This window comes from Prionailurus viverrinus, chromosome B3 (genome assembly GCF_022837055.1).
Source record: "Prionailurus viverrinus isolate Anna chromosome B3, UM_Priviv_1.0, whole genome shotgun sequence".
Classification (NCBI taxonomy): domain Eukaryota; kingdom Metazoa; phylum Chordata; class Mammalia; order Carnivora; family Felidae; genus Prionailurus; species Prionailurus viverrinus.
Window position 1 is genome coordinate 60,052,061 of NC_062566.1, and position 16,765 is coordinate 60,068,825.

General features: G+C 36.1%; 1 protein-coding gene across 2 annotated transcripts in view; it reads right to left on the minus strand.

Moving 5' to 3' along the window:
• Positions 1 to 1,251: 1,251 nt before the first annotated feature.
• Positions 1,252 to 16,765, minus strand: part of SPRED1 (sprouty related EVH1 domain containing 1) — a 140,650-nt gene continuing 125,136 nt past the window's right edge. Inside the window, exons 6-7 of one of the 2 annotated variants that reach the window (XM_047863734.1) lie at positions 9,117 to 9,218; positions 1,252 to 6,416 (exon numbers count right to left, since the gene is read on the minus strand). In XM_047863734.1, the coding sequence (XP_047719690.1) occupies positions 5,766 to 6,416; positions 9,117 to 9,218 (753 nt within the window). In that variant the 3' untranslated portion in view covers positions 1,252 to 5,765. The remainder of the gene's footprint in view (positions 6,417 to 9,116; positions 9,219 to 16,765) is intronic. The other variant, XM_047863735.1, reaches the window with a different exon arrangement.

Consider the following 16,765-nt stretch of genomic DNA (forward strand, 5'->3'; position numbering starts at 1 on the left):
TGTGACTGAAAGCATGGATTTTGGAGTAACATATTTTGGTTCAAAACCTGGTGCCTCTGATCTTGGGAATATTTTTTAACCTCTTGCAGCCTAAGTCGCTTTTTTAGTGGAAAAAAAAGGAGGATAACACTTCATTATGGAATTGAGAACTGAAAGTGGTCATTTAAAACATATTTAATAACAGGGGTACCTGGATGGTTCAGTTGGTTAAACACCTGAGCTGAAATCAACTCAGGTCATGATCTCATGGTTTGTGAGATCGAGCCCTGCCTTGGGCAAAGCCTGCTTGGGATTCTCTCACTCCCTCTCTCAAAATAAAGGACACTTAAAATAAATAAACAAACATACATGTGTGTGTACACACACACACACACACACACACACACACACACACTTAACATAAAAAAACCTGTTAAACAAAAAAAGAAACACCATTTCAATTCAGATTTTGTTAGACTTTTATTTGACTATATTTTTGAGCCAGTACTTCAAGGGATCTCTCTAAAACTGCCAATCTTAAAGCAGTTAAGAGTAGACTCAGTTTTACTATTAATACCATTTTTTTCCCCTTTAAGGACCACTGTGTGCATGGCACTATACTGATGGCCAAGCAGAAACCCTAGTTTCAATTTCTCTTATGTAGAAACTATTCTACTTACTTGTGAATATTAACTTGATTGTGAAGAATGTAAAGCACATTTCTGAAAACCTGCAAATAAGCACAGGAGACTATACTTCATAATTCATGGTAAACAGTTAATTGTTGATTCTTCAAGCAAATACAACTGTAACACAGTAATCCAAAAGTTATTCTGGTGTTGAAATAAGCTATGATTTTTGAGTACTGTCCTAATTTTTAATCTAGATCAGTATTTTGTTTATATTACAAATGAAACTCTGAAACCGAGTAGGGCACACAATAAAGCAGTAGTAGTTTTGGGTTAAAAATTTCCCATATATCATTCTGAGATTATCATTTCATCCAGATTTAGTGGTAACATGTTCCCAAACCAATAAATATATTTATATTTACTGTGTTTACCTATTTATAGGTAACAGATCATAACAAATCTGGATACAATCAAGGATGAATAAATGTCAATAAGATGAACTATATACATGAGTTTTCAGTTAAAAATATACCTTAAAAATTATTTTTTTTAAAAAGCTCATTTCTATTGCTTTCTCTTTGAGTAATTATGATCTCTTATGTGATACTTTGATATCCTCTGGAAGAGTAAGAAAAAGTCCTTTTGTATTTCATGATAGGTTTAATCAGGTAATTAAAACAAATTCTTATGATATCATCTGATATGTCCAATTACATGGGTATGATGTAACAAAAACAGTTACAAACTTATATATGCATATTTACATTATATATCCAAACTATCAAGCTAAGCAACTATATCTAAGGAGATACATTATGACAGGAGTTAAACAAGTTTTCATTGCTTATTAGAAAGAATGCAGTCAAGCTTTTAATGGAAGTAATATACAAGTGAGGCACTTCTGAGGTCAAGAATAGAAAGCAATGACACTACATACCGGCAATGTTCACAAAAATCTATGTGTATCTTTAATACAAAGGTTTTTCAACTAGATTATTCTTGAGAAGTTTCAAAACTAGCAACTTATGCAATTTAAGGAGCTTTCAGGAACAATGGCTAACATCAGTGTATCAAAGCATATGAAAGTTTTATAACCACCTGGCTGCTAGGCAAACAGTACCTTAATACCTTAAAGCCCTTTTTTGTTTTTTGTGGGTTTTTTTTTTTTTTGGTTTATATAAATCACCTCAGGTTGTGGTTTCTTAATGTTTTGACTCACTGCAAAACACCTGATGGTACTATTATTACCATGGTTTATAGACCAATTTTTTTTTAAGTGCAACAATGCAAGTTTCTAGTGCTTTCCTTTATCCTTAGAAATGTGAACCTGGAGGTCAAATTATGAATGAGAATATTTAGTGAAGGATCTGTTTTCTAGGTAAATAGAGTTTTCAAAGTTACATGTAGAAAAATGTTACACTTGCCTAATATATCTTTGGGCTAAAATTAAAAACCCAAACTTACACATATATTCTGAAGTGTAATCACAAAGTCTAAGTAAATTTCAAAAAAAAGAAACAGCCTTTGAATTGCCCATCTGGAGGAAAGTATGTGTTTCCTGTACTTTGAAGACCTACATGGATATTAGAAAACATCTCTGTGGCATTCAATCAAGGGGTTGGGGAGAAAAAAGAAAAAGAAAGACTTACCCAACATATCAGATGGCACTATACACATGAGTTGAAAGTGCATTTATATTACTTCAAAAGTTCATTTTAGGCACTGCTGAATAACCAATGAAAATAGGTAGTTTCAAGTTTTCCCCCCTAAACTTTAACCCCTGTCCCAACATCATCCCAGAGACATACACACACTCTCTGAAGTTATCATGATGAAATACAGGTGACGTTCATTATTTTCTTTAAAAAAACTCTCCCTGACTGGTAATGGGAGGAAAATTAGAATACCATTTTGGTAATGGCTTTTGCAAGTTAAAAGAATCGGCTTTGCAAATGCTTCGGCACATCCATTATGTTTGATTGCCAGTTCTGAATATCAATAAATATTTTAAGACAGGTTATGTAAGAAAAAAGTGCTTAAAATCTTTCAGTGACCAACCAGACACATTAGAGGAAAGATTCGATTTACAGTTCCTTTGAGCTATTTCTTACTCTTGTTTTCTCCCTTTGGAGGTGGCCACTGCTTAAATAGCCCTTTTTTATTGGTAGTAGTGATGAACCCTGTCAGATCCTGATTGCCACCTCAGGTCTCTGGTCTATAAATCATCCAGTAGGTGGTGCTGAAGTCCCGTATCTCCTATTTCTTCAAAAATCAAAGGATTCTCCTGTCAAGGCAGGAGAAAAATCATTTAAGAGTTATCAACTCTGAACACAACAAGCCATCAGACCAAAGTCTTTCTTATTATGCCATCCAGACGATTTCATTTTCAGTATTTACTGTTACTTGAGTTGTTCTATGAAGCCATTTGCTTCTACTACCAGATTCAAAGAGAAAGGTTTCCGAGGAAAAGCCATTTGGCAGTACCAGGTCTGTAGGCAGAAGGAGAAGATGTTCCTGAACTTACCGATACACGTCAAGAATGAGAAACTTGGACTATCCTTTTTACCCCCCCACATAATGAGACTTTACTCAAGAGAATATTCCCACGTAGGGATTCAGATAGCACTATATTTCGTTAGCTTTCTAGACCAGTTTGGAATCTGAGTGTGTTAACTATGAAAATCCAAGGGGAAATAAAAACCATTTCATCACCGTAGTTTTTAATGAAGAAACTTGTTTAAAATGGTAAAGGAAAAAATGGGAATGGGATGGCGAAATCTTAGCAGCAAAGTGGTTAAACAAGTTGAAAATATTAATGCACAGACATTAAAATATTAAAGCATATATGTTGCATATAAAATACAGTACAGAACCAGGAGTTGCACTATACTGATTAGTGCTTAACAGAAGAAATGATTAAAATTGTTCTTCCCAGAAGTATATACACAGTTCATTTCCACAGCATTTTCCTATATAGCCAGCAAGTTATTTTCTTCAGTTATTCACACCTTGCTCAAACCTGAATTATAAATTCAGCACTTACAAATATGAAAATTCATTCACAAGGAAAACGAGTATTTCCATTTCACCAATAAAAAGTAATTTTGAAAGTTAACAGTCTATTCTAGGAAACCAAGTTTAGCTGAAAACTTCAGGGATGAAGATCATCTGGTGTAGCAGTGTTCAAATATATAAACAGTAAAAATAAGTCTTAAAACGGCTGCTACAGTGTCATATTTTGGATTTAGTTCATCCAATTGATTTTTAGTACAAAACTAGAAATAACCTCTTCTTCATAACATCTATAGTTATCAATATATTTTTCTTCTTTTCAATGTGAAATAATACTTCAAGATGATCTATATACACAATGTTGTCAGTTCAAGCTGTCATATAAATATAAATGCTTTCTTAAAAAAAAGTATTTTACAGACAGATAGTGTTATATACATTGTTCAGTTTGATCTGGGGCAAAAGAAGAAAGTGAACACAAGCTTAAGTGTGATATGTAAAAAGAATGATACATAAATGACATTTTAAAACCTGCATAGAAATGAGCTTCAAATGGTAGTGTGATTTTAATTTCTATCACTTCTGAAACTTCAAGCCATTAAAAAAAAGGCACACTTCTCAACTCTATCCCTCTAAGGGAATGTTCTTAAAGAACCCTTTACTTTGTTAGAGTTTTAATGTAACACTTAAAAAGACCAAAAAAACCCAAAAAAACAAACAAACAAAAAAAAGAAATTAAACCAGACAAAACAAAAAAACCCCACCAAAAACAAAACCCAAAAAACCCAGACAAATTGACCCCAACCACTTTAAACAATTTGTTGGAACATTTATCCAACTACTTTGTAAATAAAACATCCAGTAATACAATGCTCTGCAAAAGAAATAAAATTATATGTACAAGATATTTCATTCACAATGTTGGATTAAATACTTTCCTGGGATAGTTCAGTATATACTTTAACATATAATAATTTTGCTTTTAGGCCAGTTTAAATAAAATAAAATGCAACTGGGAAAAGTTACTCTTATGCAAATAATAAGCAATGAGAATTAAGTTAAAAAATTAGTAACACAGCTGAACATATTCTAGTTTAGCAGAGTTAAGTGGAGATCTCGGGAGGAAACTTTTATATTAACTATCCAGTTACACTTTTTGCCTTGTAAAACATTTGTAAATGCAATATGATTTTTTGAAGGAGGAAAACTCTGAAAGAAAACAACTTGCTGGTTGAATACCACAACAAAACAAAACAATCCCAAAACTCACTTTTTTCTATAATGTTTACTCAGTCTCTTTTTATATAAAAATAAGTGTTACGTTCCCATCAGAACATTAGACAATTACATCTGTGCTTTAAAAAAAAATTGGTCACTCAAGCCTATTAGAATATTTTTAAAGATTTTAGATTACCAGAATGTACAGATATAACTCAATATAAACTGTAGCCAAGGGAAATGAGGATGAAAATATCAAATCATTCACATGGAATAAAAACGTTATTAACTAGATGAGTAAAATATTCAAAATATAATGGAATGTGACAGTAGATATATGTACATCTACTTCAGAACTAGGAAGGGGAAGAAAAGTTTAATATGTGATAATTCGTACCTTATATTTAGTTAAATATAAACATTTGTTATTTATACATAAAACTGCTTTCAAAAAACAACTAATAAATGATTTAGTTGTACTTGTTTTACTTCTTACAATTCCCAAGTGTTAACTTTTCTTAGATTGAAATCAACTGTCCCCTAGTGCACTTTTAGTTCATGTCTTAATGAATTCAAACCTTTAAAAGTCCCATCACCTAATGCATAAATATACAAAAATGCCAAAAATTAATCCCTTTTAGTTGGATATTTTATGCTCACTTCTTATACCCAATAACCAGAAATAGTTTCCTTTTGCAGATACTCTTTACAACCTGTAACAAAACATGCCATGCACTCAAGGGAAAAAGTTAGGCATGGCTAGCATTTGTGAAATGCCAAGAACTGACAAGTTCTGCTTCCTCCACGTGTGGCCCCAATGATTACCAGGCAAGATTTCATATTGCTTGCCAAAAGTTTCCACAAATCCAAGTTAGCTAATTCCTGGAAACAAAGATTTTAAGCTCATTTTGGCACTGGATCCTTTCATCCAGCAGCTTTATGTTTCCCGCCACAGCACCCACACGCCTCACCACAACGATGGCACATTCTCAAAGGGACATAGCAGCACATACATGGTACAATGAAAGACAAAGCTACTAGGGCTAACCATCGTAAGCAGAACTTGTCATCACTAGTGTCACATGAACAGGGATCAGAAAAATCTCCCTCTGAGTCTGACATACAATGATATAACATGCTCTCTGCACAGAGCATGCAACTAACTTGATATATGCATCTTTTAATAGGGTCTGGAGCATCCTGACATTTTCCCCTGCCATTTTCTTCATGATTAAACCTTTCCTGGCAGTATACGCAGCGGGAACGTTCACCATCTTCTTTTCTTCGTTTTGACTTCTTAAATTTTAATGAGGAAGGCTGTGCCTTAAATACCACAGAGTCTTTGAGTGAACTTAACTTAGTCTCATCCCCACAAGAGTACAGATAGTCTGATTTTTTACTGTCTGGTTTAGAAAATTGAATACTGGAATCAGTATCATCTCTCTCTAAGTCATTTTTCCACATGTCAGGATGTCTGTAGTCTGCATAACGACGTATTAAGATATCTCGAGGGTTTATCCTGACAATCTCATCCTCATCTTGAAAGCTGACATGTCGGATTGATTTCAAAGGGACCTAAAAAGGAAAGAGATGAAAACTGCAGTAATAACTGTGAAGGCTAATTTTATATGTCAATTTGGCTAGGCTGCGTGCCCAAATATTTGATCAAACATTATTTTGGATGTTTATGTTTCTTGGATGAGATTAATCTTTAAATTGGTGGACTATGAGGGAAACAGATTATCTTCCAGGGCACAGGCAGACCTCACCAATTAGCTGAAGGCCTTAATAGTATAAATGCTGACCACCGCCCCCTGCCTCGCCCCGCCCAAGCAAGATGGAATTCCGCTAGCAGAATTCTGCCTTTAGATGGGGACTGCAACTCTTCCCTGGGTCTCAAGCCTGATAGCCTACCTGCATATTCTGCATATGTACCTCCACTATTGCATGAGCCAATTCCCTAAAATAAATCTCTCTGTGTATACATAACACAACTAGTTGGTTCCGTTTCTCTGGAGAACCCTGACTCATATAAATTTTAGTACCAAGAATTGGAGTGTTGTTGTTAACAAATACCTAAAAATGTGGAAATGCCTTTGGAACTGGGTAATGGGTAAAGGCTAAAAGTTTTGAGGTGTATGTTACAAAAAGCCTTGAGCAGACTGTGGGTTGAAATATGGCCGTCAAACATGCTTCTGGTGAAGGCTCAGACGGAAATGAAGAACACATTATTGGACACTGGGGAAAGGCGATCCATGTTACAAATTAGGTGAAGAATGTGAATGGATTGTACGTTAGTGTTTTGTGGAATATAGAACTTGTGAGTGATAGACTTGGATATTTAGCAGAGATTCCTAAGCAAAGTGCTGAAGGTGACTAGTTACTCCTTGCTGCTAACAGCAAAATGTAAGAGGAAAGGGATAAATTGAAATAGAAATTTTGAAGCAAAAAGGAGGCAGATCTTGAAGAGTCAGAAAATTCTCAGCCTATGGATAGTGCAAAAATTTAGAAAGCATGCAAAGGTATGCTGATCCATCACATAATAAAGAGATTATGGGTGTGATTGCCAAATCCAACCACCCTCTCAACTGAAATGCTGCCATGTTGGACTAAAGGGAAGAGAGGTAGGATGAAATGAAGAAAGGCTACTGGACATCAAGGATTTACAGGACTGGCAAATACAGCTACCTAACTGAAAACATGTGTTATCCTTTAAAAAAAGGGAAGAACGACCCCAAAGGTAAGTCTCTCTCCTCAATTCCATATGGCAAAGCCAATTCCTCAGTTGCAGTGGGCCAGGAAACCTAGAGCCTTTGGTATGAGTTTATCACACACTGCCAAGGAAATGGGGTCACCACTGTGGTAGGCGCATAGGTCAAAGCATTGAGCCAAAGCCTAAGAGGATTATTTTCAAACCTTAAAATCTCACAGAATTTGCCCTGCCAGGTTTTAGACTTGCTTAGGACTCATGACTGCTTTCTTCTTTCTAAAATTTACCACTTTTCAAAAGAAGTATCTATTGTATGCCTTTTCCATCATGGTATTTTGGAAGCAGGTATTTGGGTCTTGTTTTACAGGTGTCTTGTTTTACAGGTAGAGAGGAATTCTGCCTTAGGACGAATCATACCTTGAGTCTCACCCACACTTGACTTAGACAAGATCTAGGATTTAGAATTGACGCTACAAGGGGTTCAGACTTCTGGGCTATTGTAATGGGATGAATGTGAGGAACCAGAGTGTGCAATGTTATGGGCTAACTTGTGCACTCTCAAAATTCATATGCTGAGCCCTCAACCCCCAGTACTTCACAATGTGACTACATTTGGATACAGGGCCTTTAAAAGGTGATTACATTAAAATAGATCCTTAATTAAGGTGGGTCTTAATCCAATCTGACTGGTATCCTTCTAAGAAAGGAAATTTGGACATACAGGGAGAGGAGGCACCAGAGATGTGTGGGTGTACAAAAGACCATGTGAGGACACAGCCAAAAGGTACAGAAAGAGAAGGCTGGGAAGAAACCAAATGTGCCAACATCTTCATTTTGGACTTCTGGTTTCCAGAACTACGAGAAAATCAGTATTTGTTTTTCAAGCCACTCAGTCTGCTATTTTGTTATGATAGCCCTAGCAAATGAATACAAAGACATACATGTATATAGCTTGGTTATACGAGTCACTTGAAACACAGGACACCCACACCTACTTATTCTCACTCTCTCCTCCTCCTTTCTCCACCCTCCTTTCTGGGTAGATTATCTTCCTGAGGCCAGGGAGCAGGTTAAATCTTTCTGGGGATAAATCAAATGGTGTCTAAATCAAAATGACCTTTTCCTTTACCTATACAAGTGGGCTTGTAGTCACATTTGTTTCTCCTATGCCTATGCCCAGTCCCTGGACACAGTGACCATCTACAGGTAAGCACCTGACTCAGGTTGAGACAAACTTCCATTCTCAAGATATTTGGAACCGGGGCTAAAAAACCCTCCAGGTCTGGGCTAATGGTGGAATGATGGATACAGTCCATTAAATTAACAACACACAATTTCTCTTGGCTTTATCCAGTGATAAATACACAGTGGCAATTCCTAGAGTCAAACCAGAAATTTGGATGGAATTTAAGTAATAGTGTTCTATAAACATGCATGTAGCAAATTAACACACAAAAGATTTTCTAGTATAATTCAGCTACATGGAGAATTAAAAGGACTAAAAAATTTCACTTATGTGTTAATTAGTTGTATCCCACAATAGGAGATAAGCTAAGATTACTTACCCTATTTTGGGACTTTAGGCTTCCACATTCCTTGGATATTTGCCGTTGTACATATTCTATACTTCTGCCCTGAATGTCTAGGCCCGGATGACTGAATGTTATCTAAAATATAAACAATTTCTACTTAAGTGACCAGAGAATGTATTTCTTATTTTTAATAAAACCATACAGTGTGTATTCCAAAGTTTCATAACCTATTAGCAGTGAAGCTTTTCAAAATGGTTGTAATAAAGAGCATTATTTGAATCATCCTATTGATTATTTGAACTTAGGTCTTTCCTTATACATTTAAATTTTAATTTCAAAAGTAACACGAACTTCTGGTTTCTGGTTCTCCATGTGAGGAACTTAGTAAACGCCACTCTGTTCTAACAAGTAAACAACTGAATAGAAAAAATAGCACCAATTTGTCTCAGATCTGTAAGACAGAGGAGGACACAGTGCAAACCACCGCCCCCAATACTGGAGAGATGGGAAAATAATGGGAGTCCCAGCTCACCAGAACAAACTCATGAGCAGAACTGCTGCAGAAACGAGTGCTGAGGTGGACCTGCTCATAGTGAAGCCCCACACTTTTGGGAGTTTACCTCCCGGAGCTCAGCCGATAAATATCAGAAAAATCCCTGCATGCTTCCAGCAGGTGGAGGGGGAAAGGAACCACTTCTGAACTATGCCAGAAAACTCTCCCAAGGTCTGCCCTCAGGAGAAACTAGTTAACCAGAGCCTTACCTGCTGGGATATTATCAGAGCATATCTGACCTAGGAGAGGGGAAATAGCCAACTCTAGTCAACTCTAACCATCTAACCCAACTAAGAAGTTAGAAAAAACTGAGAAATACTGGTGGAGTTCACAGACCAGAGGCATAGGCTCATTCTAAAAGACTGAGACCTATTCATAGGACTACAGAATGCTCCCCGTCCCCCCATACCTCACCACCACATACTAAAGACCTATTTACAGCAGTTCCTTTTACCCAGTACATCATGTCCAGCTATTAGCTATAAAGAACAAAATTACCAAACATACTAAAAGACAAAAACAATCTGAAGAGATAGAACAAGCACCAGAACGAGACACAGCAGGGATTTGGAATGAGAAGACTAGGAATTTAAAACAACTATGAATAATATGCTAAAAGCTCTAATGGATAGCACGCAAGAACAAATGAGCAATACAAGCAGAGATAGAAATCCTAATAAGGAACCAAAAAGAAATGCTAGAGATCACAAACACTAAGAGAAATGAAGAATGCCTTTGTGGGACTTATTAGACTGGACAGGACTGAAGAAAGAATCTCTGAGCTATATGAAATAGTAATGACTGAGAATTTACCCATATTGATGTTAGACACCAAACCACAGACCCAGGAAACTGAGAATACCAAGCAGGATAAATGCCATGCCCTCTCCCCCACTACACCTAACCATACCATTTTCAAACTATAAAAACTCAAAGATAAGAAAAAGTCCTGAAAAATGACCAAAGGAAAAATTCCTGACTTACAGAGGGACAAAGAATCACATCTGCCCTCTTCTCGGAAATCATGCAAGCAAGAAGGCAGTGGAGTCAAAGATTTAAAGTGGTGAAAGAAACAACCTGCCAACCTAGAATGCTGTACCCTACAAAAAACCAAAATCCTTCAAAAGAGATATAAAGACTTTCTCAGGCAAACAAAAACTGAAGAAATTTGTTGCCAGTAGACTTGCCTTACAAGGAATGTTATGAGGTCCTTTAGAGAGAAGGAAAATAATACAGATCAGAAACTCAGATCTACGTAGGAATAAAGGAATACTGAAGAAGGAATAAGTGAAAATAAAATAAAGTTTTAATTTTTCTTATTCTTAATTGAGCTAACAGAGAACAGTTGTTTAAAAATGGTAACAATGGGGGTGCCTGGGTGGCTCAGTCGGTTAAGCGGCCGACTTCAGCTCAGGTCATGATCTCGCGGTCCGTGAGTTTGAGCCCCGCGTCGGGCTCTGTACTGACAGCTCAGAGCCTGGAGCCTGTTTCAGATTCTGTGTCTCCCTCTCTCTGACCCTCCCCCGTTCATGCTCTGTCTCTCTCTGTCTCAAAAATAAATAAACGTTAAAAAAAAAATTTAAAAAAAAATAAAAATGGTAACAATGTATTCAATCATGTATGATTATGTGTGTGTGTGTGTGTGTGTGTGTGTGTGTGTGTATACTTACATATATAAAGGGAAATGAATGGCAATGATACAAGAGATGGGAAGGAGGAATTGGGATTATTTTGTTATTATAAGGTAATTGCAAGATCTGGAAAGTAATTTAGTGTTCTTTGAAAATGGACACAGATTAGTTGTAAAGGTATAATGCAAATCTCAGGATAACTACAAAAAAAAAGATAAAACAGACAAACAAATGTCACTTATATGCCAAAAAGGAGAGAAAACGAAACCATATAAAATGTTGAATTAAACCACAAAGACAGAAAATAAATGAAAGACATTTACAGAAACAGAGAAAAAGGGCAACAAATAGAAAACTATAAAAAATATGGTAGATATTAATTCCGCTCTATCAATAATCACTTTGAATGTTAATGCCCTAAACGCACCAATTAAACAACAGAGACTGTCAGAGAAAATAAAAAAGACCCAACTATGTGTTGTCTATAAGAAACGTACTTACAGAGTAAAGGTAAAGAGATGGAGAAAAATATACTATGCTAACACTAATCAAAAGAAAGCCTATTTAATTAATTTCAGACACAGCTGACCTCAAAGCAAGAAAAGTTGGTGGTGATAAAGAAGGGCATTACATAATGATAGAAGATTAATTTTCTAAGAAGACCTAGCAATCCTTAATGTGTACGTGCTTAAGAACAGAGCATTATATTACACAAGGCAAAAACTGACAGAACTGCAAGGAGAAAGAGACATACTTATTTTCACAGCTGGAGACTTTAACACCCCTCTGTCAGAAATGGACAGATCCAATAGGCAGAAAATCAGTAAGGACCTGGTGGAACTCTACACCATCAATCATATGAATATAAGTGACATCTACAGACTATTTAACAACAGCAAAATATTTTCTCAAGTTCACATGAACATTAACCAAGACAGACCACATTCTGGGCCACAAAGCAGACTTCAATAAATTTAAAAGAATACAAATTATATAATGTCTGCTCTCAGACCGCAAAGGAAATAAATTAGATATCAATAATAGAAGGATAAGTGAAAAATCTCCAAATATGTGGAGATTTAACAAAACAACACTTCCAAATTAACACAGATCAAAGAAATTTTTAAAAATTAAGTATTTTGAACTAAATGGAAATGAAAATTGTAGAACAGAGTGAAGGTTGTGCTTAGGGGGAAATTTACAGCATCAAATGCATATATTAGAAAAGAAAGATCTGAAATCAATAATCTATGTTTCCACCTTAGAAAACTAGAAAAAGATTAAATCCAAACCTAGAGTTTCTAGCTAATGCAATAAGAAAAGAAAAAGAATTAAAAGGTATACAGATTGAGAAGGAAGAAATAAAACTGTCCTTGTTCACAGAAGGTATAATCATGTATGCAGAAAATCTGAAAGAATTGATAAAATAACTCCCAGAACTAAACTAATAAGCAATTATAGCAAGGTTGCAGGATACAAAATTTATACATAAAAGCCAATCACTTTCCTATATATGAACAATAAACACATGTGGAGTTTGACATTAAAAATGCAGTACCATTCATATCAGCACTCCCCAAAATGAAATACTTAGGTATAAATCTAACAAAATATGTATAAGATCTGTTATGAGGAAACTATAAAACACTGATGAACAAAATCAATAATAAATGTAGAGATATCCACATTCATGGATTGGAAGACTCAATACTGTGAAGATGTCAGTTCTTCTCAAATTAGTCTACAGATTCAGTGCAGTCCCAGTTAAAACACCAGCAAGTTATTTTGTGGATACAGACAACTGATTCAAAGTTTATAGAAAGAGGCAAAAGACCCAGAAGAGCCAACACAATATTGAAGGAGAAAAAAGCTGGAGGACTGACATTACCTGACTTCAAGGTTACATTAATTAAGACAGTGTGGAATTGACAAAAGAATAGATCAGTGATACATTACAGATGACTTTGGTAAATGGCAAGGACTTTAAAATACAACACCAAAGGCACAATCCATGAAAGAAAGAACTGATAAGCTGGACTTCATTAAAATTAAAACCTTCTGCTGTGTAAGATACAGTGTCTAAAGAATGAGAAGGCAAGTCATACACTGGGAGAGAATATTTATAAAAGATATCTGATAAAGGAACGTTATCCAAAATATACAAAGAAGTCTTAAAAACCACAAGGTTTGGGGGCACCTGGGTGGCTCAGTTGGTTGAGCGTCTTGACTTCGGGTCAGGTCATGATCTCATGGTTCGGGAGTTCAAGCCCTGCGTCAGACTCTATGCTGACAGCTCAGAGCCTGGAGCGTGCTTCAGATTCTGTGTCCCCCTCTCTCCGCCCCACCCCTGTTTGTGCTCTGTCTCTCTCTTTCAAAAATGAATAAACATAAAAAAATTTTTTTAAATAAAACCAACAATAAAAATTCTCAAAAACCAATAATAATGAAACAACCCAATTTAAAAAATGAGCCAAAGATCTCAATATATTCACCATGGAAGATACACAAATGGAAAAACAGCAAATGAAAAGATGCTACATACCATAAGTCATCAAGGAAATGCAAATTAAAACAAGGAGATACCACTACACAAGTAGTAGAATGGCTAATATCGAGAACACTGACAACACTAAATCCTGGGGAGGATAGGATGCAGAGCAACAGGGAATCCTTATTGACTGCTGGTGGGAATTAAAAATGGTGCAGCTACTTTAGAAGACAATTTGGCAATCTCTTATAACACTAAACATACTCTTCCCATATGATCCAGCAATTGCACTCCTTGCTACCCAAAAGATTCAAAAACTTATATCCATGCAAAAAATTGCACACAAATGTTGTTAGCTGCTTTATTCATAAGTGCTAAACCTTGGAAGCAACCAAAATGTCCTTCTGTAGATGAACATAAAGTGTGGTATATACCCAAACAAGAGATATTAGTCAGTATTTAAAAAAAAAAAAAAAAGACAAAGAAGAACTTTACATGCATTACTACTACGTGAAGGAAACCAAAGTGAAAACAATCTTAAAAGGCTATATACTTTATGACTTTCTGATAAAGTGAACCTATAAAGGTAATAAAAATTTAAGTGACTGCCAAGAGTTGTGCTTTGGCAGGGGTGGAAGAGATATGAATAGGCAGAACGCAGAGAATTTTTAGGGCAGTAAAAAACAGAAACAAAAACAAAAACCTATGATACCATAACCGACTGAGCCACCCAGGTGCCCCCAAACCTCGTGTTTTTTAAGCTAGTGTTAGGTAACAATTCTCCATAGGTCTCATTTCTGTAGATCTAGTGAGGAAAGGCACCTTTTGCCTTTGTTTCAGACTATCTTTGCAAAGATGTACGTAAAGTGAAGCCCTTGAAAGGTAAGTGCCTTCCCTTTTTAGTTAGGTTTATTTAGTATCTACTATGACTATGACACCATCTCTTTCCCTGGCAAAGTCAGGCAAGACTTAACATCCTTTATAAACAACTTTGGGTTCCCTAAGTTCAGGGTTCCAACGCTGTAATGCAAAACCACTGAGTGTGTTTCATCCACCTGAGCAGCTCAGCACCATCTCCATGGGACTCGGAAGGCCAGGGGACCAACCCAAACATGAAGCTCATGCTACTTTATTGTGCTGTGAGTAATAATGTCCCTTGTCTCTGATCTAGCAGCCTTATGTCTTCTGGAAGCAACCAGAAGGTTGAACCTTTAGGGTAAAATCTCAGAATTTCATATTTCTCGACAGCAAGAAAGCAGTCTAGACCTTTTGGCAAGACTGACCAGCTGTGGAGAAGGATCCATCAACCTATCCAGTCAAAAGCAATTAAACATTCAAAGCATGTAAGTACTCTCTTGAACACATACTCATGAAGCAAGCTTTGGACAACGACCTAGTATCTTATGAAGATCTATTTTATGTAGACATTGTACTAAACAAACTACCACTAGTATTACAGTCCACATGATGGCTTAAATTTTTACATTCTGATTTTTTATGTTATCATTTTTTTAAGTTTATTTATTTGAGAGAGAGAGAGAGAGAGAGAAAGAGAGAGAGAGAGAGAGAGAGAGAGAGAGAGAGAGAGAGAGAGAGAGAATATGAGCTGGAAAGGGGCAGAGAGAGAGAATTCCAAGCTAACAGTGTGGGGCCTGATGTGGGGCTTGAACTCACAAACAGTGAGATTATGACCTGAGCCAAAAATCCAGAGCTGGATGCTTAACTAACTGAGCCACTCAGGCGCCCCTACATCATTTTTCTTAAACTTGATTATTTTAGTCCGTGAAAGAGGACTCCATCTTGACAAAAAAGGTTTCTGACCAGCAAGTGTAAGGCCAGATTCTATAATATGGGAAATTCACCCTGTGAAGCCTATTGGGTGACACCCAAATGGACAAATGGTGTACCACTATACAAATGCAAGTGCACACTATTCCTCTTAAGAAACTTCCAGATTTATTAAATGCATAGCTAGTATCTGTGTAGCTTTAAAGAAGAATACCCACACCATTCTAGTTCCTAATAAACTGAGTTCACTTATTTTGACGTCAGCAAATTTATAATTAAATATCTAGTTATACAAAGTCATTAAACATCCTCCTTTTTTTCTCTAGGTCACATCAATCTTATATAAGGAAAAGTTGCAAAGCAGCTAGAATTCAGACCCTAATAGTCTGGTTCCAGAAGCCATGTTCACACTCAAAATCCCCAGGCTAAGAGTTGCCTGCCAACTGTTGTTTACTTCCCTCTCTTCAGTTACCTAGCACCATTTTGTACTTTTCTACGTGGCGACTACATTCTTTAACCACTCCACCACTATCATCATTGCATTTTGGGAGAAGGGCTCGGTTCTTTTCCCTCCCATTAGTCAAAACAGTTCCCTCAGCCAAAAAAGATAGGCCAAATAAATTCCCAGGGTCTTGGATGATGAATATCAGTCTCTTGTAACTTTGTGTTACATTCACTAAATTTTTTCTCACTGCTCAACTATACGAAATCACTGGTCTAGTTCAGGATGTACATACATCCATTCTCTCCTCCACTGGTAAGTTTTTCTACCCATCACTCAAGATGTTGGAAGTATTTTGTATTTAAAAGTTTTAAACTGGATCTCTCCAATCTTGCTTCCTAGGATGCCTAGATGATGAGGAGGAAATATAACTCTGGACTGATTGTTCTGATTCCAAAAATCCCTGGAAAAGTTATGCAAATTGTTTTCAGCCTCTATTTTTGCCTCTTTTTAATAAAACTGGCTTAAAATTACTTTTTCCCTTCTTGTACCAATAGTTTAATAACATTTCTTGTGCATTTCTTCTAAAATTTCATAGTAAACTTAGAAAAAAACATGTATATAAACTATAGATAATGTCTATCCCCCTAATGAGGCAGCTTGCTGTAGTGACTGTTGTGAAGATTAATGAGTTATGTAAGTGCTTTAAACAGTACTCAGCATATAGTAGGGACAAGCTATGATAAGGATTAACAAGCCATACTTATTAGATGTAATGTA